General features: G+C 45.2%; 1 protein-coding gene across 1 annotated transcript; it reads left to right on the forward strand.

Moving 5' to 3' along the window:
* Positions 1–9,085: 9,085 nt before the first annotated feature.
* Positions 9,086–22,650, forward strand: MRO (maestro). The gene is made up of 7 exons (XM_048218582.2): positions 9,086–9,195; positions 15,778–15,880; positions 17,290–17,436; positions 18,504–18,686; positions 21,150–21,305; positions 22,137–22,244; positions 22,597–22,650. Exons 2-7 carry the CDS (start codon positions 15,782–15,784, stop codon positions 22,648–22,650), a joined length of 747 nt encoding a protein of 248 aa, XP_048074539.1. The 5' UTR covers positions 9,086–9,195; positions 15,778–15,781.
* The last annotated feature ends 1,700 nt before the right edge of the window (positions 22,651–24,350 follow it).

Below are 24,350 nucleotides of genomic sequence, written 5' to 3' on the forward strand. Positions count from 1 at the left end.
CTCTCAGGTGCCCACCTGCATCTGCCTACCCCTAAGAGGGAGAGTCTCCTAAAATGTTGTCCCATGTCTCTCTCCCCTTCCTTCAGCCCTGGCCCTGATTGTACTGAACAAACATCATAATGGACATTGGACATAATTGCCCACGGCCTGCCAGCTTATGACCTCTCTGAGGGCAGGGATCATATATTTTTATCTCCATAGTTATCTTTATATTCCCTTACGCGTTAGTGTTGGGCTGAGAGCCTGACACTGAGGAGACTCTCAATAAATGTTTATTGAATGAGTAAATACTTGTTTAGTGACACAGTCAGGGCAGCCAAGGCAAATGTGGTAAGCAAATAAATACTGGGGCTCCAAGCAGAAACTCAGCAAGATATAAAAGTGTTTTTATTACATCAGTAATAAGAGAAGACCTTGCCCTGAAATCAGCTCAGTATTTAAAACCCATTTCCCAACGTGTGGAAGAACAAGAACGTGTGTAACTTATCATCAAAACATGTATAACTTAGAATCAGAATCAAGGTCTGTGGTACCCTTGACACTAGAACAAATGCGTGATTCAAAATACAAAAGCCCAAAGCAAAAAACATTCTGTAAAATTTATAACATTCAGAGTGCTCTCCTCCTACATCCGTTCCTGAAAGGAATTTTTTTCTTAAGAAATACAAACGGTTCTTTCTTTTTTTTTAAAGATATCAAAGTCACTGTATTGTTAGATTTGGGATTGCTATGTTACTTAATTATATTAAATGTTATTTCTGCTCATCAAAGACAAAATCTTTCTTTTCATCCTCTTTTTTGGGGGAGGGGAGAATAACGTATGTGCAGCCTAAATCAATATTCATTTGGGGGAGTAAATTCTTAACATAAAATTTGTGACGATGAATTCAGCTTTATTTTTATTCTAACAGGTTTAAAATTTCAGGAACAATAGAAAGCTAGAATTCTCTTTTCTCTAGGGATCAAAACCAAAGAGAGAAAGACAGCTAATCTCATTATTCTACCCCCACTTAGTACCATGAGATGAAGGAAGCACATGATGAATAGCTTTCTAACAGATCCCTGAGCAACTCTGGAAGCACTGAGTTTACACTCAAAACCAACAAAACAAAACAAAACAAAACAAACCCACACAAACCACCCCCCCATACACAAAAAACCCCACCACCCCCAACAACAAAAAACTAAAAACCCCAAACAACCAAAAACCAAGAAACTGCAGTTTATTTTTTTAATGTATTCTGTTGGGGGATGTGCACTGCAAGTAAAAAACATTTCTTAAAATAAAATAAGATAAAAACATACAGGGAGGCAAACCAGAAGAGACTCTTAAATATAGAAGACAAACTGAGGTTGCTGGAGGGTTAAGGAGGGCACTTGTTGGGACGAGCACCATGTGTTGTATGTAAGGGATGAATCACTAAATTCTACTCCTGAAACCAATAGTATACTGTATGGTAACTACTTGAATTAAAAAAAAAAAGTAAAAAAAATTTCTTAGTTTTTTTTTCATGCTTAAAAATGCAAGAAAAAAAAAAAAAGACTAGTAACTTTCTATTCTGATTACCCCTGCTGATTTTTTAAACTGAAAGTAATAAATGCTTTTAGTAAGAAAATTCAAACAATGCAGAAAAGTATACAGTTGAACTAAAAGCTTTCTTTCTTGCCCAGTTACTCTCCTCCTAGAAGACTCTTGTTAATGATTTCTTGAATGTCTTTTGAGAAAAAAATGTCTTTTGGGAAAAAAAATTGCTGATACAGCCAATTTTTTCTCAAAGACATTCACATACATTGAATTATTAATATATTCTCCTCTGCGCCTTGCTTTTTTCACTTAACAATATACCTTGAACATCTCTTTTAACAGACCTACTCTATTCTTTTTATACCTCTTCCTAGTATTCCCTTGTATAAAGTTACCCTAATATAGTTATTTAACCTGTCCCCTGCCGATGGACATTTGCAATAATTTTTTGCTATTATAAATAATGTTTCTATGAATACCTTCTTACATATATATTGATGTCATCCTTCATATGTATTCATAAGGTACCTGGCGCTACTTTATACAGTTGCCTTGGTTGTACACCACACAAAGCACTTCATCTATGTGGGCAACAGTATCTTTTAGACCTTATAACTTTAAATACTTATTATAATAATTTTTTGGCAGGTTGCATAAAATGTCTTAAGGAAGGGGTTCCCTTTTCTAATTTGCACAAAATCACCGCAGCCCCCCGGGCTAAATGACTATCAACAGAACTACTATGTCAAAGGGCATATGCACAAGGACTTTTGACAGATATTGTCAACTTTCCCTCCAAAATGGTTGTACTAATAGCCATCAGTTTTCACAGAGAAAGCAATGGAGTCTAAGATCAAAAACTTGCTGTGTTTTTTAAAGCCATGGTCAATGTTCATTTACCTGAAATTATAAGAAAGAATGAGAACAGGAATACTTAAACGCTACCAAAAAAAAGGGCACCTGGGTGGCTCAGTCAGTTAAGCAACTGCCTTCGGCTCGGGTCATGATCCCAGGGTCCTGGGATCGAGTTCCGCATTGCACTCCCTACTCAGTGGGGAGTCTGCTTCTCCCTCTTCCCCTCCCCCTTCTCGGGATCTGTCTCTCTCAAATAAATAAATAAAATCTTTTTTTAAAAAGCTACCCCCCCCAGGGGCGCCTGGGTGGCTCAGTTGTTAAGCATCTGCCTTCGGCTCAGGGCGTGATCCCAGGGTCCTGGGATCGAGCCCCACATCAGGCTCCCTGCTGAGGGCCCGCTTCTTCCTCTCCCACTCCCCCTGCTTGTGTTCCCTCTCTCACTGGCTCTCTTTCTCTCTCAAATAAATAAATAAAATCTTTAAAAAAAAAAAGCTACCTCCCCCCAAAATCCCAGTGGATAAGATTAGGTGATTTGCTCATTACCTACTTTCTTTTTCTTTCCGGGGACAATCTAATGTAAAGTCTCTTAAAGGAACAGAGGCCGGTGGAAGAGAGAGGAAGCTGCTTGAGACCTAAGGCCCACAGAGTTGATTCCTGAACATACATGTGTAGATAAAACTGTCTTCTCTTGTTCTTTTCTGGAGAAATTAAATGAGCAATACTGGGAAAGGCACAATTAGCTGTGGATGAGAGGCTGGGATTGTGGGATCAAAGATGGGATTATTGAAGTTCATCTCTCCATGGTTTATGTAAAACACACCCTATTAAGATAACCTTCTCCAATCCCTCAAGGAAGAGTCAACTGTCCCAAAAGAGACTGCTTTTCTAATGACAGAAGCACTTTCTAATGACTTCTAATGATAGAAGCATCTTCAAGCATTTGGGACATAGGCGTACTGCTCCGTTGGTAAAACCAAGCCTGAAATTGTGTCAGAAAATGCCGACACATTTGTCGCTCAGTGGGATTCTACTGGAAAGGTAAATGCAATCCCGAGACTGTCTAGTTTAAGAAGAAGGAACATACTAAGCATTATCCACAACGGACAGAAAATGGACACAAGGAAGGTGGGGAAGAAGGTGGAGAAGAAAGGGATGGGAGGAAGGGAAGGAAGGCCTCCCAGAAGGAAGGCCACAGAGAATAAGAGTGGCTTGTAGAGGTGAATGGCCAAATCCACGGAACGGCGAGCTTATCAGAGCACGAGACAAAGCCAAACGTGGAGTCTCCAGTTCCACCAACTGCCTTTGAGACTTCAGGCAAGCCCCACTCACTCTGCCTGCCTCTCGGTTTCCCTACTTGTCAAGGAGGCATGAGAATGACCCCCCTTCCCCCAGGACTGGGAGGAAACAGGACAAATAGCATAGAATGCTTTGGGCTGTAAAGAGCAGGGACAAAGTGACGCCCAGTCTTACTGGTGGAGGGATTTGGCCTTTCCTGGTGCTGTCTGTTGTTCCGATCCCGTTCACCAGTAAGTACGCATAGCTTTCTCACTGGGCCCTTGAACAGTGGGAAACTAACGTAAGACTCTTCAAAGTTTGCCAAACAGCATGGCCTGAAATGCATCTTTAGCAGTTATCAGGGGGTAGATAGCCTTAAAAGGTCTTATGATGTATTTCTCTCTTGTGATAAAACTCTAATTCATTCTATGTTGCATATTCAAGGACAAAATGCAGCTTGGCCCGCCCCACGCTTGTTTAAGGGACAGCGATGTTCCTGAGATTAGTTACATTCACCTTTCGTCGGGATGAGCTGAGGCAGAAGCCAGCCGCCCGGCGCTGCTCACCGCCTAGTTCGGGTAAGACTGCACAAAATGTTTTCTGGATTCAGCCCATTCGGTGAAACCCTATAGGTCTTTGATTGCTATAGATGAAACCAATTAGGTCGAAAGATGTTTATGTACATTTATGATTATTTTTTGGAAGTCGGGGGCATTGGCGATGCTGTAGGTGTAATTCATGAGTCAGATAGGAAGGGTATTTAAGATTGAACTTTTTAAAAAACCTTTATTGGCATTTATTTTATGCTGAATTTACTCCTGGGTCAAAAGTTTTTGTTTTTCCAGTTTTTTCTGGGATATCTTTTTCTTCGGTGCAACAATCTATCTGCTCTTTTTCAGTATCATCTCAGTGTGGTGGGAGGACATCATACAGGGGTTAATCTGACTGCGAGTTCTTAAATCCGGAGATGCATCTCTGGGGCCTTGTTCACCTAGATGAGCCCAATGACCAATGAATCAATGTCTAACTTCTTTTTTCCTTTTTTTTTTTTTAAGATTTTATTTATTTATTTGAGAGAGAGAGAGAGAATGAGTGGGGGGAGGGGCAGAGGGAGAGGGATAAGCAAGCTCCCCGCTGAGCAGGGAGCCCAACACAGGGCTCGATCCCAGGACCCAGAGATCATGACCTGAACTGAAGGCAGACGCTTACCCAACTGAGCCACCCAGGCGCCCCTCAACATCTAAATTCTTAAATTCAGCATTATTCTCTGCTTTTCTAAGCATGTGCAGCAAAAACTCAGCATTCTTTTGGGGCCACTGATCCTGTGTCCAGCCCCATTGTTTGGCCTGAGTCCTACACCATTGTAATGATGCAGTGGGCATGCATTGCTTCTGTAATGTGACATCTTTCAGGGACCTGGTGGCTTTTCAGATATGCATACCTTTGATCGTCTGGGCTGTTTCATGGATGTTCGTAAAGTAAACACAGAGGTTTGAACGTCTTGATGTGCATGATTGGTCAGGGTTTTCTGGGTCAAGTGAGTAGAGAACCATTTTCAGAGATCATCTCAGGCTACATAAGGATGAGTGTGGACTTATTCTTGCATTCCAGTACTAATAATGCCTGCTAAGTAATAAAGTCAGGAGACCAGAAGGCAGGACAGCCAGACAGTGGGTTAGACAAGCAAATGGCTGCCAGCAACTTTCTGTTCTTAGAGGCTGTCAAACTAAAGAGACTTCACTCCACTTCCCCATCTGGGTATCAGAAGGCTCCTGCGTCCCTGTGCTAGAGGGTGTTCGAAGCCAAGAAAGAAATGTGGTGCTTTTCCCTATGGCATTTACTTTATTCAAAGATTTGAGACAAAAAGACCATGGCTTTTATATGAAAACAAAACAGATACATAGTAGCGTGGGAAGCAAACAGTGCTGAAGTTTGAGAAGAGCCTTCCAAGGGATGTCTGCTTGCAGCAGGCAGCTTTGGGCCCTGCCATTGCTGCAGGTGGCTTCTGGAAGAATCTGGAAAGGGTGAGGTTCCCTGGCTCATCCAGGTCATCCATCTGGGCTCCCAAACCCATGCCACACCTGCCTCCTACAATACCTTTCTTCCCTGTCTCCTTCTGCTAAACTCTGTTTCTGGTAAGCCCTGGTACAGTGCTCCTTCCTTTACAAAAGACACCCTGAAGGACTGGCCTTTGACTCCAAGCTCCTTGTCAGCTCCTGTCTATGGCACTAATAGATTCCTCCGGACACACCAGACCATGTCTCAACTCCCCTCTCCGTTGGTTCTCCTGGAGAGCACAGTCTGAGTGTTGGGCCACCTGGAGAGCGCTGTGCATTGCTGAGAGTAGGATCTCCATAAACATTTGAAGAATGAACAACGAATGAACGAGAAGTGGGTATTCTCAATATTCGACTAAGCAAGCAGCTGATTTTATTTCTTTTTGGAAGTGGAAATCAAGAGGGGGTTTGGCCTGAGCTGGAAGGAGTTCCTAAAAGAAGATGAGAGGGAGGAAATGGAAAACTATCCCTTTTAGAGGAGCTTTGCACCTAGACAATGCACCATCACAGAAGAAGGGAGCTCTGAAAATGCTCACACCGGAGAAAAACCATTGGATCGGTGACTATTTCTCCTCATTTCCCAAGTCTAAAGGGAAAGTGAACTGGTGTTGATTGATTTGGTTCTGCCTGTTGCCCTTTTCATCAGTAATGCAGACCAAGTAATTATCCTCTTATTTTAGTTACATCAGCCCCATAATGTACTTTTGCAGATAAGGAAATATTAATTGAGAATTCAAATGGAGTTGTTAAACAATAAAACTAAATAACGATGGCATGGAAAGGACATCGTGTCATCAGTATATCAATATGTTGCTATCAAATTATCAAAGAAACTTCCTCTAATTCCCAGAAGAAAGGTACTGTGTCCTAAGGCCATATTAGGAGAAGCTTAGCTCTGTTGGGCATAGTCCTAATGTGGATGCTTCCCAAGTTTGTGCTGTGTCTGGAACTCACGGGGCTATTAGCTGTGCTGTGCCCTTTGTGGGAAGTGTGTAATAGAGCTGGAGTCGGATCAGGGAGTTTCCTGGGCAGTTTTGGTTCTGCTCGTGATCTTCTCTGCGGCTTTAAGCCAAACAGGGAGAACTTGTCTGCATTTTAATTTTCCCATTTGGCAAGTGAGGAAGACAATACTTACCTGTCAAATGTTTTAAAACCTGAATAGAAAAGAAACTTTAAACGTGTCAGCTGTGTTCCTGTCCACACAGCGGGTCAACTTCTGTCCTGGTTCCCCGGCGAGAGTTGGCAGGGAACCCACATGCTTGCCATGCAGATTTCCCTTCTCCAGCCTCCTCCATCGCCTGGTTTAATTTTATCAGCTTTTTGGTCATTCTGAGCACTCGATGGATTAGTTCACCATAAGAAAATGTCCTCCCAAGTGTTCCTCCCACTCCTGCAGATAACCCAACTCTGGTTTTACTGAGAAGATTAGGGCTCATTTGGAAGAAGTAAACTTGCTCGTCTTTCTCATTGTGCGTTGATGTATCTCCATCTCTGTGGCTGCCTCCCAGTTTCAGACAAAAGGGGGGCCTCTCTCTCCCTCCTCTCCAGAGCTCACCCTTGCCCCTGTGTCCTGAACTGCCCTTCCCTGTTTTTGGTTTTTGGTTTTTTGTTTTTTGTTTTTTTTGCTTCTTTCTCTTCCACTTTCCAGTACTTGCACAAGCCAGGTCTCCCTTGCAACTGCTTTCAAACGCGCCCAGGCTCTATTCTATTCTAAAAAGCACACAAGAACACCGGAATGCCTTTGCTTGACCTTGCTGTCTCTTCTAGTCTATTTATTGCCTTCTTTTCCCAGCAAGACATCTCAATTTCCTCTTCCCACATAGCCCCTTAGCTCTGCGGCTTCCTTTCTCTGTCACTGTTGAAACTGCATTCTCAGAGGTCACCATGGGTACCTGGTGGGTCCAGGCCAGAGAGGGTTTTGTGTTAGCCTCATCCTTCTTGTTTTCTCAAAAGCATTGCTTTTCTTTCCCTCTACTTTTTTTTTTTCAACCTTCCACTCTGAGGTACTTCTCTGGTTACATTGTGTATGTCTTCATCGTGTTTCCCGCGCGTGTTTCCCCCAAAGTTGCCCACCGCACAGCATCGTGGCTAAGAGTCTGAGCTCTGACATTAGCCCGCCTATGGTTTAATTCTGACTCTGCCACCAATTAACTGCATGACATTTGGCAAGGTCAACTCCCGGTGCCTCAGTTTCCCCATCCTTACTATGGGGATCATACTAAGAGTACTTACCTTAGGTTTGTAGTAAGAATCAAATGAGATAGTCTATGTAATATTTACCTCAATGATTGGCACGTAGAAATATCCAATAAACGTTTATTAACTTAACAATAAACTCCTAGGGGCGCCTGGGTGGCTCAGTCGTTAAGCGTCTGCCTTCGGCTCAGGGTGTGATCCCAGCGTTATGGGATCGAGCCCCACATCAGGCTCCTCCACTGGGAGCCTGCTTCTTCCTCTTGCACTCCCCCTGCTTGTGTTCCTTCTCTCTCTGGCTGTCTCTCTCTCTCTGTCAAATAAATAAATAAAATCTTAAAAAAAAAAAACAATAAACTCCTAGAGCTTTGAAAACGTGACTTCTTTTCTCTTAGGACATACTGCCCACTTTGCCAAACACAAGGCCAGACAATAAATAATTAATGATAAATAGATTTATGGGAAGTCCAAGGAGGGAGGAGGGAGCGGAGGAAGGGAGGCCTGCAAATTTGCAAGTACAATTATTCCCAGTTTTGTTTTGTTTTACCAATAAATCAACTGTTTTGTTGAGAGTTTAAATCGGTCCTTTCAGCATCGATGGTGTTTGTTGAGCAGAAAGGGGCGTCAGCGTTAAAGCTGTAGCTGTTGGTGCACCGATCAGTCACGGAGAAGCTGCTTGGCCTGGAACACTGTGTCCCATCCTTAGATTAAATGCTGCTGGAACTGGATTAGGGAAGGAAGCATCGCCCCTGCAGCTGTGCCCGGAGCCTGGAAGCCGTCCATTGAGTGATGCTGCCATCTAGTGGCGTCATGGGAACCGCGCTGGGCAGACCCTTCACTGATGCAGGGGAAGAGCCTCAGAATTGCAGTCCTTTCTTTACAAAGTGTGGGTGAGACTCGGACCGAGGGAAGAATAAGGGGAAAACACAGCAAGGGGAAGGGGGAACGACACCTCAGCACAGTTTGGGAGAATAAAAGACACAAGTGATGCTTGCAACCACTAAAAACAATCTCATCGGATTATTAGAGCGCAATTCCCTCTTCCACCCCAATACCGTCATCTCAATTTTTGGTTCTCCCCCCCTGGGATTCTCACTTTCCAGCACTCTGTGCTGACCCGTTATCGTGAAAAGATCCTGTTTCACCTTCTCATTTCCCTTCTTCTACGTTAGGAATTCAGGGCTGGGAAAATTGAGCAGAGTCATCCCACCTGGCGACCACCCCGGAACAGCGGATCTAGGACGCGGACTCCAGCCGCACCTGCAGCAGCTGACCACGTGACCCGCGCCGGTAAGGGCCCGCTGCAGTGCGGGAGGAGGCCCAGGTCGATCGGGGTTTCCCCGGGCGGTTTTGGATTGTCACTCGGGTCGCTGACATCAAGGGCAACTGACGTTCTCTTTGCAACACTGAAGTGGGCGATGCTGGCCATGAAGTCAGTCTTTCTTCTTTTCACAAACTATGTCAGTCCACCTCTGCCCAATGGATGGATTATAGATCCTTGTATCCAGGCAACAAAGAGCTTTAGGAAGGGGGAGGGGGCCTGAAGGTGAGATATTTGTGCTTCAGACCAAAGCGTGGACACAACGTGTCCTTCCCCGCTGAGCACGCAGGGCGCTGTATGGAGACTGGACATTAGTTTTTGTTTGTTTGTTTGTTTGTTTTTTTAAAGATTTTATTTATTTATTTATTTATTTGACAGAGACAGCCAGTGAGAGAGGGAACACAAGCAGGGGGAGTGGGGGAGGAAGCAGCAGGCTCCCAGCAGAGGAGCCTGATGTGGGGCTCGATTCCAGGACCCTGGGATCGCACCCTGAGCCGAAGGCAGACGCTTAAGGACTGTGCCACCCAGGCGCGCCTGAATATTAGTTTTGCACACACTGATCCTGTGCACACAGTGATACTTTGCACACAGAAGTACAAATGCTGCATCTCCGCCCTTTGTTACGAGCGATTTGACCTGAGTTGTTTACATTACTCTAAGCTCATTTCCCTCTTTGCTAAAACAGACATAATTAAACTAACCTTTCAAGATTACTGTGAAGATTAAATTAAACTCAAGAAAAGCCTCTTCTTTGGAAGGTTAGATTTGAGAGAGCTAATGGAAGAAGTTGGTGAAAGCAGAGAGTCAGAGAATATGACGCACGCCTCAAATATTTTACCTTAAAACATAGACTTCCCCAGTCTTTGATGCAGGGCGGTGGTCTTGTCTTTGACTATGGATCCGTGAGCCGGTGGATTTTGAGGTGTCTTGCATAAGGTACACTCATCATCTGTGAGTTCTGGTTTTGGTTTCTTTCAGTGGAACAAGAGCTGAAAGGCACCTGGGGAGACCTGTATAGTCACTTCTGTGCCGCCATTCAGGTTCCAGTCATCGTTCCATGAGCACTCTTTCCAAATGTTTACTGTCCACCCCGTTTCTAAGCAGACAGCAGGTTTCGAGCAGCTTCCCATTGTTGGATCTTTCCAAAACATTCCATTTGGCATTCATAGAAACAACTTCCTTTCTTAGTGTATTCATTTATCATCAACTTCTAAAATGTTTAAATGCCACAGTTATGATAACAAGTACAGGTGTCAGAAACTGGTTCTTGGTCAGCATAAAAAGAACAGGGAGCAAAAGTGAGGAGTGGACGCCATCAGCCACACACGCTGGTTGGTGCAGTTCATGGAGGGCCTGAAGAATATGGTTCCCCTGGCAAGCTGGCTCAGCAGCAGTCAGCCAAAACAGCTTCTCCGGCGGTGTGTACAAAGTGCTAAATGTGGTACCTAGCATACACAGTGCCCAATACATGGTAGCTGTTAATATTATTATGATGATTAATAAGGTCAGTGTCAGCAGAAGTCTAACAGTTTTGGGACGGGTGGCTCAGTTGGTTAAGTAGACAACTCTTGATTTCGGTTCAGGTCATGGTCTCAGGGTCATGAGATCGAGCCCTGCGTTGGGCTCAACGGTAGGCACGGAGCCTGCTGGAGATTCTTTCTCTCCCTCCCCTCTGCCCTCCCCCCTGAAAAAAAAAAAAGAAATCTAACAGTTTCTTCCCCTTGATTTACAGAAACGATCAAAGTGTTTTGTAATTTTGGCCTTCATAATATACCTCTTGGCTTCACTAAGTAAAAGGATTATTGACCACAGACCTAATATTTTGAGTCAGAAGGATTTTAATTTACAGAGGCATTTGGGAGTCAGCCTAAAGTACAAAGCAGTTTTCTAGGTCGCCCTGAATCCATGTCTGTTCAGGAAGACCAGGTAGAATCACATGTGATGAAGACAAGCTCCACGGTCTCAGAAATGATGAAAAATGGGGGACAAGGCATTAGCAGAAAGCACTTCCCACAGGAAAAAGAACACATGGAAGAATGCACACAGGGATGAATGAAACGATAAGCAGAGCCATGCCTTTGGCTTTGAAGTGGCCTCCAGGTGGCCTCCCAGACTCAGTCACACCGGCCTCGGCACCTGGGATGACCTGAGCAATCCGCCAGAAATACCTAATTCCTCCTAGCAAAGTGTGGGGGTGAGTGGGCTTGCAGCTGGGGGTTCGCACACCTAAGAAATCCTTGAATCCATAGACTGTGTTCAGAAAGCTCCTGTGATCCTGCAAGGCAACAGGTGGAAATTATCCTTTCGTTTGATTGGATTGGGTCTAAAGGACTTCAGTGTTGGAAAGGAGAAGGGAAGAGGACACCGAAGGCAGGAAGGAGGGCCCGTGGGTAGTGGGAGCGGCGAGCTCAAGACCCACAAAGCTCCAAGTGAGGGGCCTTGGGACCCCCAGAGTAACTTTTATGTTTGTTTTCTCTTTTAAGAAAACGTTTAATGTAAGAATAGTATTCAAGAAGAGTGTACAGATCATAGCCTGTACAGCTCAATGTGATTTTTATTGTGAAAGAAATTCAACGTGCTTCACGAACCCAGGCTGTCAATACTGTGTCCTCGGCAAAGACTGACACTCTCTCCTCTCTTACCCTCTTGGCCCCAGCTGCTCCTCTGACTGCTGGGGTCTCTCCCGATGTGTGGAGTATGCCAATTCTGGAGTTATTTAAGTTCCACTGTAGAGGCAGTAAAAAAAAAAAAAAATGCAGTGCTCAGGCCCTGCGCGCTGAGACTCTGACCCAGGAACGACGGGGTGGGCCTGGAGTTCCTAACAAGCGCTGCGGCGGATTCTGCTGTCGGAGGTGCGGCCAACATGGTGAGAAATGTTTTGTTTTTCCTGCACCAGGAATGGAGATGAGCCCTCACAAGCTGTGCGATCGAACTGGATCATAGTTTCATCTTGTAATGAGGACGCAGGGAGGTAGGAAGGGCTTGCTAGCTGAGGTCGGAGCTAGAGCCCTGGGCGTTTTCCTAAGCACGTACTGAATCCACCGGGTGGAGCCCTCAACCCTCACGTCCTTGGCATGGCGTGAGAGCCGTCCACGGCCTTAAATTCTAAACATGCCTATTAAGAGGTGACAGGGCTGGACGCTTGGCTTCCGAAGCCTGGAGCAGACGTTTTGGGTGGCTAAACTTCCCCTACCTGCTAGGCTAGTCCTACAAGAGAAGTCCAGCGTAATGAACGGCAAACCAGCTTTGCTCTCCTTCTCCGTGGAGAGAAGCCTCTGGTGGGATCTTCATGCCTCAGAACAGAGATACCAGCTGTTTTATAATGAGGCCTTCTTCGGGAGCAGCCCCCAGCTTGACCAACTTTGCTTCTTTTAAGCTCCCACTACCCACAGCCAGGTGCTTCTCAACTCTGATCAGGACCATTCAACCCAATGAACCTGCTGAAACAGAAGGCGGTGGGCGGAAAATCCCCAAAAGAAACAACCAAGCATGTTTGGCCCCAGTGTGAATTTTTAAATCCCTTCGTTCTGGAGAAGACTGGCATAGTAATAGTGTGGTTTCTTTCTCTTAATGCAGTGGTTTTCCCAGTGTGGTCCCCAGACCAGCAGCACCCCGGTATTACCTGGGAGCTTGTTAGAAATGTGGATCTGGGGCCCTGCTTCACATGTACAGAGTCAGAAACTCTGGGGATCAGGGCTGGGCATCTGGGCTTTAACAAGTCCTCCGGGTGATTCTAGCACACATACAGGTGTGAGAACCGCTGGCTTAATGGAATGCAAAACTTACGGGAATGCCTTTATTCAAACAAAGAAAATATAGCTAATTGGTGGGGGTGATCTTTTTTCTGGGCTTTTATTTGAGATCCCCGTTGCAGTAGTGGGGGGAGCTCTGCTGGCCAGAGATGAAGAAGAAACAGAGCCTAGGGGTGGGGGATGAAGAGGTGTTTTCATGAATCTCTCCAGTGTCTTCTGACCAATAGACCATTATGAGAACTGCAGGGGTGGAGGAGCAAAGACAGTGGAGAAACCAAATCCCAACACACCTTGGTCAAACAGAGTCAAATGTTCCAAAGCACAGCTGTTTAACAGGGCTGGGTTGTGTCAGCCACCCGTGTTTAAATAAGTTTACAGTTCAAGTCCAATAAGTAGGGTGGCCAACATGTCCAGGTTTGCCTGGGACTTCCCTCCTCTTGGCACACAATATCCCACGTCCCAGGAAACCCCTCAGGTCCAGGCTCCGGTGTGTATTTTTCCCACATCACCAATCAAGTCTCCAATCCTCAGCAGATACCAACTGGAAGTCCTATAATTCAATTCTGAACTATCTACTTAGAGATAGGGTCAGGCTCACAGGTTAAGGGCTCCGTCCTACAAGACAGTCCCCAATCCCTTTCCTTTAGATGTCAGTTGCAAGTCTGGGTTGTCACCTGTGCTTGTAACCAACCGGCTATAGACTGGATGTTCCCGCAGCCCCCTCTTTGGTTTTGAGGAATTTGCCAGAACGGCTCACAGAAATCAGAGAAACATTTTACTTACCGAGTGACCAGCTTATTATAAAAGGATATAACTCAGGAAAAGCCAGATGGGTGATGTATGGGGAAAGGGCATAAAGCTTCTAGGCCCTGAGTGTGCCACTCTCCCCAGATCACCATGTGTTCAACAACCGGAAGCTCTCTAAACCCCCTCCTTTTGGGGTTTTGTCCAGGCTTCATTTTACCTAGGCACAATTGATTCAATCATTGACCATTGGTTGTTGAACTCCGTCTCCAGCCTCTCCGGCCTCCCAAGAGAAGGGAGGGGACTGAAGTTTCCAACCCTCCAATCACAGAGCTCGTTTCCCTGGCAACCAGCTCCAGCCTTCCCTGAGAAAGGGCTTTCTGAAAGTCGCCTCATTAACATGACAAAAGATGCCTAGATCGCTGTAATTGCTTGGGAAATTCTAAAGGGTTTAGGAGCACTGTGCCAGGAACAGGGACAAAGACCGAGCATGTATTTATTATAAATCTCCACATTGCGGGGCAAACCATGGTGACTGGTCAGGACACACCCTAGTTCAGTGACCGCCCATTGGAATTACTGGGTGAGCTTTAAAATTACGGATGCTGGGGCTCACCTCCAGAGATGTGATAGACTTGGTCTCAGGCACAGCCAGGGCATCCGGAGATGGAAAGTTCCTCAGGTGACTTCATAGTGGCTAGCGATGGGGAACCCCCACAGCTCCTTGCGTATCATTTCTCCTACCAAAAAAAATTTTTTTAACCAAAACAGAAGTCAGTGGTTCTGATGAAGTTAGAGTCCTACCACATACCACATACAAAAATGGACTAAAAATGGATCAACAATCTAAATATAAGAGCTAAAACTATAAAAAATCTTGGAAGAAAACATAGGGAAGTCTTCATGACTTTGGATCTGGCAATGGATTCTGTTATCCTAGTTCGGACTTCTACTAGTTCAGACTAGTTTATATTAGCTTATGCTAGTTACCTCAACTCAGGTTGTAGATCAGAAATACTTTGTGAGCTATATTTATTTATAATATATATTTTAAATAATACAGACACCTAGTAAAATTACAAAACTGTAGATATAAAAAAAAAAGTCTGAAAAAGTAAGTGTTCTTCTCCCCTTGATTTCTCAGATTTCTACCCCACAGGCAATTTTTGTGAAAATTTCTTGGGTATTCTTCCCTGTTCTATGCACGTGCAAGCATATGTGTACATATATATTCCTTTCTCATACTAACAGTAACATACTAATTTTCACTTTTCACTCAACAGCATGTTTTGGAGATCATTTTAGCGTAGGTCGATCTGCCCAATATTCTTTTATTTCCTTCCAAAAAATTATGTTTATTAACATATATTATCTATATAGATTTCTCTTTTTTTTTAATATTTTTTTAGTGTTTTTGTGCCCAATAGTCTTTTTAATGCCTGTGTTGTGGTCATGTGTAGTTGTAATATACGGTCTAACTTATTTATATTAAATAATCAGTTACAACTATGAAAGGGGATTAGATTGTTCATTACCAAGTGGTGGTGCCTTTCCTGTACATGTGTCCTTGAGCATATGATGTCCCTGTGTCTCTGTGGGGTGTGAGAATGGCTGAAAGATATGCGCATTTTGAAATTATAGGAGATGATATCAGGCTCCACTCTAAAATGCAGTACCAATTTACATCGTTGGGGAACTTTTAAAAACACAAAGTTTCAGGCTACTTTTTACTTTAACTCGTGAGAATCTGTGTGGGTGGGGCCCAGCATCTTTATTTTGTTTCTTTGGTGATTCTGATGCGAGAAGGCTCTAGGATGGAATGGGAGCCCCGGGACAGACCGTTTGGATGGCCCTGCTGGAGTTCCTCCTGCTCTTTATCTTTTGATGGGACTGTTCCTTCTCCTCACCAAGGGGACAGGATCCTCAAGGACAGACTTCAGGGATGTCGCTTCTTTACGCTCTTACCCTGGCACAGTGTTTTGTAAGACACTGCTTGTCAATGACAAGGCTTGGAAGAGTGTTTGCGGCTCATGTGACGATTCTGTTTTCTTTTAGTTCCATGGACCAAACAGAGAGAAGAATCCTGGGCCAGCCCCTGCCAGTCCCCACCGCCCAGCCCAAGAAGAGAAGGATGTCAATGATGTCTTTCTTTTCCAAGGTCTGTCACCAAATATTATAAACAGAGGTCCTTCCCCGACAACCACTTGCAACAGCGCTGGGTCTGCGTGAATCGTGGTGGCTCGGCTGAGGCACCTTCTGAAAAAAGCCTGATGACACCTCTGATAACACGGACAGAATGTTTATAGGGTAACGCGATAAGCTGGGAGGAATTTAGCTTGCTGCAAACTTAATAATAAAAGTATAGAAAGAACTGCAACGAGTACTGAGAAATAACGATGAGACCCAAATACTGATTAGGACTATAGGTCTAGTCTGCAGCCCCTCACTACCCAGGATGGTGAGGAGGTGGCTTTTTCCTGGATCCTGTCTAGATCCTGCCTTGTCTTGGTTCTGACGTCAGCACATGTTGCTGTGTCCTGTGAGGGACAGAACGCTGGCGTCTCCCTGGTCTCGTAGGCTCACAACAGAGGTAACCTAACTCTCGCTCTGCAGTGAGAGTTTAGTCCCTGAAGCAGCTTCCTGCATTAGCCACATGGTGTTTCCCAATTTGCATTACTTGTGCGTTTCTTTTCCTAATCTCAGTTGCTCAGACGGATGCATTCTGGGATGGGACATCCTTTAGGTGCCCTGAAATGCTTATAGTTGTGCTGTGCTAGTTGGGTCAAATGCTATTGAGGCGTTGAGGAAGGAGAGTACTGAGAATGAACCCTTGGATTTAGCCACATCAACCTGGCTGCAGAAGGTTCAAGAGATAATGGAGAGAGGAATTGGAGAAACCAAGCATGGACACGTCTTTCGAGGCGTTTAGCTACAAGGTAGAGCAGAAAAGTGGGGAAGAGGGGAGGAGTAAGAAGGGTTGGGGAAATGCTTTTCTTTGAGATGGAAGCAGTCCAGCATTTCTTGTCCTGTGAAGGATCCCTGGTCTCAGCTCACATCAACGCTCTAAAGCCCCCTTTCTTTTTTCTTTTTTTAAAATGATTTTATTTATTTATTTGACAGAGAGAGAGAGAGATAGTGATAGAGAGCACAAGGAGCAGGCAGGGAGCCCGATGTGGGGCTCAGTCCGGGCCCCAGGGTTCAATCCGGGACCCAGGGATCATGACCTGAGCTGAAAGCAGATGCTTAACCGACTGAGCCACCCAGGCGCCCCCTTTCTTCTGAGCTCTATTTCAGCGATCCTAGAGCACCTGTCCCCATACTTCCCCCAACCTACCTCAACACCAGCCCTACATTATTTTTCTCTATCTCTTTCCTCTTCCATCCATTTTCTTCCTTATGTAGATCAAATTAATGTATTTCCAGCAAAAATCAGGTGTCTTTAGGTGGAGAAAGATGGGCTAAGTTGAGCAGGCCACACAGGACTTTCTTTAGGGGGAGGGATTGGGGTTGGGATGCGTATGACTCTGAACACTCCCCCAATCAATACTTTTTTGACTTACTACCCAGGTCTCTTGGACACTGAGGTTCCAGAAGCAGGAGTCTCTGAAGAACGTGTTTTCCATCTTGGCAGAAAGAGCCCAGGACCCCAATGCTAAAAAGCGTCACATGGCGATGAGAGGCCTAGGAACCATGGCCTGTGAGACCCCTGACAAGGTAGGAGGGGAAGGTGGCACCCGGCCAGCCCTCCTGGCCTGGAGTCCCCAGGACTGGGACAGGGAGCTTCATGTGCCAGTTACCTATTGCTGTGTGACAGATCACCACAGACCCAGCATTCATCCTCTGGCAGTTTCCTTGGGTCAGGAGTTTGGGTACAGCGTAGCCGGGTCCTCTGCTCAGGATCTCACAAGGCTACCATCAAGGTGTGGGGCTGACTGCATTCCTTTCTGAAGCCTGGGCTCCTCTTCCAAGCTTAAGGGGCCGTTGGAAGAACACGGCTCTTTCCACTTGTAGGACCAAGGTCCCTGCTCTCTTGCTGGCTGGCCACCTCAGCTCCCTGAGGCTGTTCTCTCACAGCATGTGAGCTTTTTCCTTCAAGGCCAGCAGGAGAGCCTCTACCACTCATGCCTGCTGAGATGGACTCTTATATAATGTAATGTAACCATGGGAATGATATCCTATCACTGTTGCCATATTCTAGAGGCTAGAAGCAAAGTCCTATTTCCTTCCACATTTAAGAGGAGACTGTGCAAAAGCATGACTCATTTGGGGTTATTTGGGCGTCATCACACCCCAGTATTATCAGCCTTGGGAAACAGAGCTGCAGATGGGATTAACACACACCTGGACATCACCCTCTTGGGTGAATTTAATTTATTTTTTAATAATTTATGCCTGTTCAGTAAAAGGTGTTTTCCCCACCTCTGCTTTTAGCATCTGTCCACTTCAGTGACCATTTTGTCTCATCCCCAATAAAAGTATCTACTATGTCCCAGATGCCTAGACCATCCAGCCCACCGCACTCCTTGATGCGCCCTTCCTGGCCTCATCTGCTCATTGGCCAAGCTCCAGATTGCTCTTTCTGTTCTTCCTCCAGGGCTGGGCTGGCTCTTGGGTCAGGCTAATGGAAGCATTTGTATTTCAGCGAGAGTTGTGGCAGTTCCTGAAGAAAGCCACACTCTCCGTCCAAGTCTTAGGTTATTGGAAGATTAGAAGTAGGATTGCTTTTTAACTCACAGGGAGCAATTTCTGGACTGCTCATGATTTTCAAACCTTGTTAACAGGTGAGAAAGTATAAGAAAATCATCCTAGACCTGCTGGTGCATGGATTATATGACCCTGTGAGTGCTGAAGTCATCCTCGAGAGCGTGAAGACTCTGACCATCATCTTGGGCAAGATCCAGGGGAAAAGTCTGGGTTCCTTCTTCGTAGACATCACTCTTCAGACTAGGACTTTATTAGATGACGTAAGTGAGGACAATTCAGAAGAATTCTGGGTTATTAAAGTAGAAGTGGGATGAGACATGTGAGCCCTGGGGGGTGCATGGCTCAGAGAACATGGTCTGTATTATTAACTTACTTATTAAGAAATCATGAGGGCTAGTATCATACATGGGGTCATGGAAGACATATAAAGAAGGAGTTTTTGTTGTTATAGAGAAGTGAATACATACACGCCAATGATGAAGATGGTGATGGAGATGAGGGTGAAGATGATGGTAACAGTGCCAGCATGTGCTCAGTGCTCTGTTATGAATGTGACGATAGCAGTTGTTAGCATTTAGTGCGCCTGTACTGTGTGCCAGGCACGGTGCTGGGCAGTTTTCATGGGTTATCTCACAGAATCTCCTCAATAACCCTGTAAAGTAGGCACTATTATTATCTTCACTTTATAAATGAGGAAACCAAGGCACAGAGAGGTTAGGTGACTTGCCCGAGATTCACAGAGCCAGTAAGTGGATATGAACCCAGGCCCTCTGACTACAGGACCTGCACTCTTCACTGCCTGGTGACAAGGCAGGCTAAGTAAAAGTGCACGGATATGTTGTTTGCTCTGAACCTGTGGGGACTCTGAGATACCTTCCTTTCAGGCTGACCAGTTAGCCTGCTGCAGTTACACACACACACACACACACACACACACACACACACACGCACACACCCTCTAACAGAGAAATAATACCTGTAGAACAGGAAACAGACATTGTATTTCCTCACAAAGCACCTTGCGTGAGTTCCCCACACTGAGTTCCCCAGATAGACCTGTACCACACGAGAGGAAGAGAAACCTCGAAATGATGAAACTTGGAGTTCATATAGGAACGTCTGGCCCATCTGCCTCTCCCACTCAGAGAGATGGAGAGACCTTTGCTCGGGAATGCAAACCAGCCATCTCTGTGGGTAGCGGGGAGAGGAAGGTCTCTACTTTACCTCCGTGAAACGTAAACAAGTGTCTCCAGGAAGATGTCTAAATCTCTCTGCACGTGCTGTCTTAATTTCCAGGACTTGTTTGCAATCACTGTTTTATACCCAGATGACTGTAATTTTTTACCAGGAAGCCCTGGTTGTATAATAACCTGGAAATACTCAGGGAGAGCTGTGTCCTGACGGTGTATATCTAGGACAGCCCTCTTGACTGCCCGTCTTACGCTGCGCTCCCTTGGGCGTGTGCTCCCTGTCAGATGACTGTCAGGCCCTAGCAGGCCAGGCACCCCTCTTATGTGTCTCATACATCTTATAGCAGTAGGGTAGTATTGAAATGAATTACACACACGCATGCACACACATTGGTAGAACAATGAAGAAAGTACAACACTAAAGCAATTTGTGTAAGTGTCCCATACGCTAAAAAATATTTTTCAATCCTTCACGAAACGATCAGTGGTCTTTGGCCTTGCTGAGGGTCTATGACCCCTAGTCCTAGGTGCTCCTTGCCCCTGGAGAGGCCCGGCCCAGCTCTGTTCCTTCTGGTTTGCCTGGAGATTTCATGGGACCAGGAAACACTGATATAAAATTCCTTCAACAGTCACGAGGCTGGGTGCTACCTGGTTCCTTGTCACCTGACAGAGTGACTCTGACCGAGTCACTGAAATGCCCTGAGCCTTGGTGTCCTCATCAGGAAAGGGAGAAACTTGGACCAGACCTCTCACCTTGGAGACAAGAAAGGACTGAACCCACTGAGACACACTCAGAGACAAATCAGCCAGCCGTACTAAAAGCTGGGAGAGTTGGCAGGTGGTGAGGGAAGAAACGATTGTTATTTCTACTGCAGAAGGGAGAAACTCAGACCAGAAGTGAAGAGAGATGCCTTTGTAGAAACACTGGGAATAATCAACAGGAGATGGGCCAAATGAATTACAGTGCAGCCACCCCAAATTCCTTTAGATAGAGACATGGAAAGAGCTCCCAGATAAATTGTTTGGTGAAAAATCAAAGTATGTAACAGTGGGATGGTGTGATTCCGTTTGTGTAAAAATGTGAGAAAGGACTATAGAATACATATTTTATTCTTTTTCTTCTTAATTTTTTTGGAAGGATACACACAAAATTTATAACTTTGTTCATTCATGGGAGGGAAATTTAGCAGCAGGCAGAAAGGGGTAGGAAGGAGACTTACTTTTGTTAATAAAACGATTTGGTTATTTTGAATTTTGAACATACAAACGTATTCTATCTCCAAAACATTAAATAATAAATAACAGAGCTGGGAAGCTGGGATTAGCACAACGATCCCCCCGCCTAATTGTCTTGTCCTCTGGAGAAGATGGTCGTTGAAGACTCAGCCCGTCTCCTCTCTGTCCCCCACCTCAGCCAGCTAAGTGCTTTAGACTGGATCTGGTGACAAAGAACGATGATAGTGATGTTCTCTGATGCAGTGGCCTTTTGGTAAGGACCTGGGTTTTGTTGTTTTGTCCACCGGGGACCCACAGGAGAATGACAACCTGAGATATTCAGCCTTCATCTTGTTTGGGCAATTGGCAGCCTTCGCTGGGCGGAAATGGAAGACATTTTTCACCAGCCAGGTCAAGCAGACTCAAGATTCCCTCCTAATACATTTACAGGACAGAAATCCCCAGGTTGCCAAGGTAAGTCTGTGACTCTCCCACTGACCCATGAGAGCTCTGGGCCATTCCTAACAGGGGCTATGGTGCTGCCCTGTTGCTTTGAGCCACTAGACCTCCCGTTCCTGCCGGTTCCACTAGGGACACTCAACAGCGTATCCACATGGATCCTTGGAAAGGTGCCTGCTCAGTGTGTCATCTCTCTCTGAGCAAGCGTGCTATTTTCCATTTGCTCCTGCCCCACCTGCCCAATCCAGCACCTGCCGACGCTAGATAAACTCAGGTTCTGGAGCGTGGGGGGCAGGGAGGCATGGGCTAATGCAGTAGCCCACAGAATGAGGACATTAATTCATGCCAGGTAGCTTCTGTCACTGTGTAGACTTCCCACCCCTGGCTTCTCAATCCCCTATAGAGCTTTTGTTTTATTCTTAGAGAAAATATGTCTTAACGGTAGGAACCACGTCAGGCCTGCTTTGGAGTGGGTATTTTTCAAAACCACTGGGAGCAAGAGGTCCACCAAACCACTTGTCTTTTTTTAATTAGTGCACACAAGAGGGAGACAGTGACAGAGAGAGAGGGAATTTGGAAATATAGGAATCCAGAGCTACTTCTGATGGGACAATAACCAGTGGTAAAGTGAGATATACAGTGATGCCTGCCCCACCAGGCCCAACTTACAGACATGGTCATTTTAGAAGCAAAATCCTTTCAGGTTGCCATCTTCAAACTTCCAGAAGTCACTTCCATATCCTTAGAGGCCTCCAGACCACAGATTGGGTGCAGTGCTCTTCCTCACTTCGATTCTAGAACTCTCTAACGTTTTTGACAATAAGATGGTAATATTATTTTTCTCAGGCTTGCAAAACAACATTTCGAGCCTGTTCTCCGTATCTGAAAGAAAGAAAGGAAAACAGCTTCCAGACTGAAGAAGATCAAAGGAACCCTAAACTCTGCCGGCAGCTGGTGAGTGAGAGAGGAGAGAATTCTCCCAGAGGTCCCTGCCCTCCTGGTGTCAACCCAGCAGGTGGCCCGGCACACTCGGGAGTTACTCCCCATAAGTGACTCTGGCCAATTGTGTTTCGATTGTAACTGACCCATCATGCAATGTAAGTGACAGACGCCCGGGGGACTGTGCACCAAGTCTGTTGGCACTTCCGGCGTAGATCATTAGATGAGCGCAGGCCGTGGTCTCCGCCTCCGGAATCTGAAGGTTGATCGTCCTCACGCTCTGTGTTTGACGACTGTCTACTCGTTGTAGAGTCAAGGCGGTGTGTTGAACCCGTCCCTCACGTGCGCTTTTGCTGATTTCTTTCAGAGCCACTATCATCCAGAGCTCCTGCAGTTCTTCTATGCAAATAAGATTCTGTAAACACAGAGCAGCAGGGAAATTGTTCCAGAGCACCTTGCTGGGGGGCTGACAGTCTCCCTCTTTTAACTCTTCGGATGCTTCTGCTTGCCTCTTGGGATTGTAATAGAAAACGGGATGCTGGGAGAACAATTGATGGCAATTGCATGGAATTGTATGATTCTGTCCGGAGTAAATTCTAAATTGCTTTTATGTATCTCACTTCCTCCCCATACAAATTTGATGAGAAGGTACCCGCTTTGTTTCAAACAGTGAAAGCATATGTAGATTCAGTCTTAGTGCCCAGCTTTTAAGTTCATCTCTGTCATCTCTCTTGTATATTTTTATCTTATTTTTAATTCCTGAGGTTTAGGAGAATATTACCTCAAGTATTTTTTTTAATCTGCCATTGATACTTTGCAATCTGTTATGGACACCTTTTATTGGCAAGATCTATTTAAAGTTGGCCCGGGGACCAAGAAGGGGGTTTGGAGAGTATCTTTAGCTTCTCATAACCTTCAACAGTCGTTGCCTCCAAGATCATTCCAAACACCAACTAATAAAGAGGAAAAAAAAATCTGTAAAGCATGTGTTGAAAAACCTCAGGCTAATAGTAATGAATGTATAAGTAACATTTATGGAGCATGTTTATTGGACACTAATTATTTAATACAACAACCCTGTGAGAAAGTACTATTATTATTCTCATTTTCCAGATGAGAAAACTAAGGCACAGGGAAATTAAGTAGCTTGCCCCAGATGACCCGGTTAGTAATGGAGCTGGAATCCAAGCCCAGACCACCTGACTTCTGGACCCTACATTCAATCGCCATGTGATTCTGCGTCAATGTGGGATAATTGACAGATGGCTAGAAACGTGAAAAAAAAAAAAAACAAATTTTAAAAAACCCCTCAGCTTCTGCTCTATTTAACTCAGTTAACTTCTGCTTTTATATGTACTAAGTACACATTTTAATTAATTTAATTTGTGATTTAAGTATACATTTTTACTTGTCACCTCTTGGCTAATAATGTCAATTTTTTGGTGATCAATTCTAGTTCTATGAGAGGTCACGTGGCTCATATAAAAAGTTTCAAGAAAAACCTCAGTCCCTCCCACCTTCTTTCCAACCAGTTTGCCTCCCAAGCTTCTCCTGTAGAAATTCTGATATTATCACCCAACTTGGCATTCAGGCCATATAGGACGACTGTGTCCAGTTGGGGAAATGGAAAACACAAGAGGGTCATAAATGCTGCAGAGGGATCTTAATGTCGTTCTGAAAACCGGGAACTCAATCTTCTGCTCTAGCTCTCCCAAGATAGGACTGTGTAACACAGAAGAGGGGTGTCTCCTAGGGGAGACAAGAATGTGGCAGATGGCAGAAGAGGGAGCAGGAGCCAGACCTGAATGGGTTTTCTTTCTTCCTGTGTTGAAGCTGGGGTACACGACCAGGGGCTCTTGGGAGTGACGAAGGCTCTGGAGCAGGTGGGATGGTTCTGAGCTGAGAGCCCTCGCCCTTCCCAGATGTTGGCCAGTTTGAAACGGGTGCAAGGTCCCTTTAGAAGCTGGTGCAGCTCTATTAAGTAATCAGTGAGTGGCCTGAGAAACGATTGCATTTTGCCAGCATTCGGAAAAGGTGGAGGTGGAGTGGGGCAGGCAGGTTCTGTGCCCTAGAGTAGAGTCATCTATGGACTTAATGCCCCTTAGTTGAATAAAATTGTGG

The sequence above is a fragment of the Ursus arctos genome, unplaced genomic scaffold, assembly GCF_023065955.2.
Source record: "Ursus arctos isolate Adak ecotype North America unplaced genomic scaffold, UrsArc2.0 scaffold_17, whole genome shotgun sequence".
NCBI lineage: Eukaryota > Metazoa > Chordata > Mammalia > Carnivora > Ursidae > Ursus > Ursus arctos.

What these genes read in the sequence shown, in the direction of transcription:
- MRO (XM_048218582.2), top strand. Translation starts at nt 15,782, where the DNA reads ATGGACCAAACAGAGAGAAGAATCCTGGGCCAGCCCCTGCCAGTCCCC. An exon ending in CTAGGACTTTATTAGATGAC is followed by an intron (nt 18,687 to 21,149) that starts GTAAGTGAGGAC and finishes GGGGACCCACAG; the next exon opens with GAGAATGACAACCTGAGATA. An exon ending in CTAAACTCTGCCGGCAGCTG is followed by an intron (nt 22,245 to 22,596) that starts GTGAGTGAGAGA and finishes GATTTCTTTCAG; the next exon opens with AGCCACTATCATCCAGAGCT.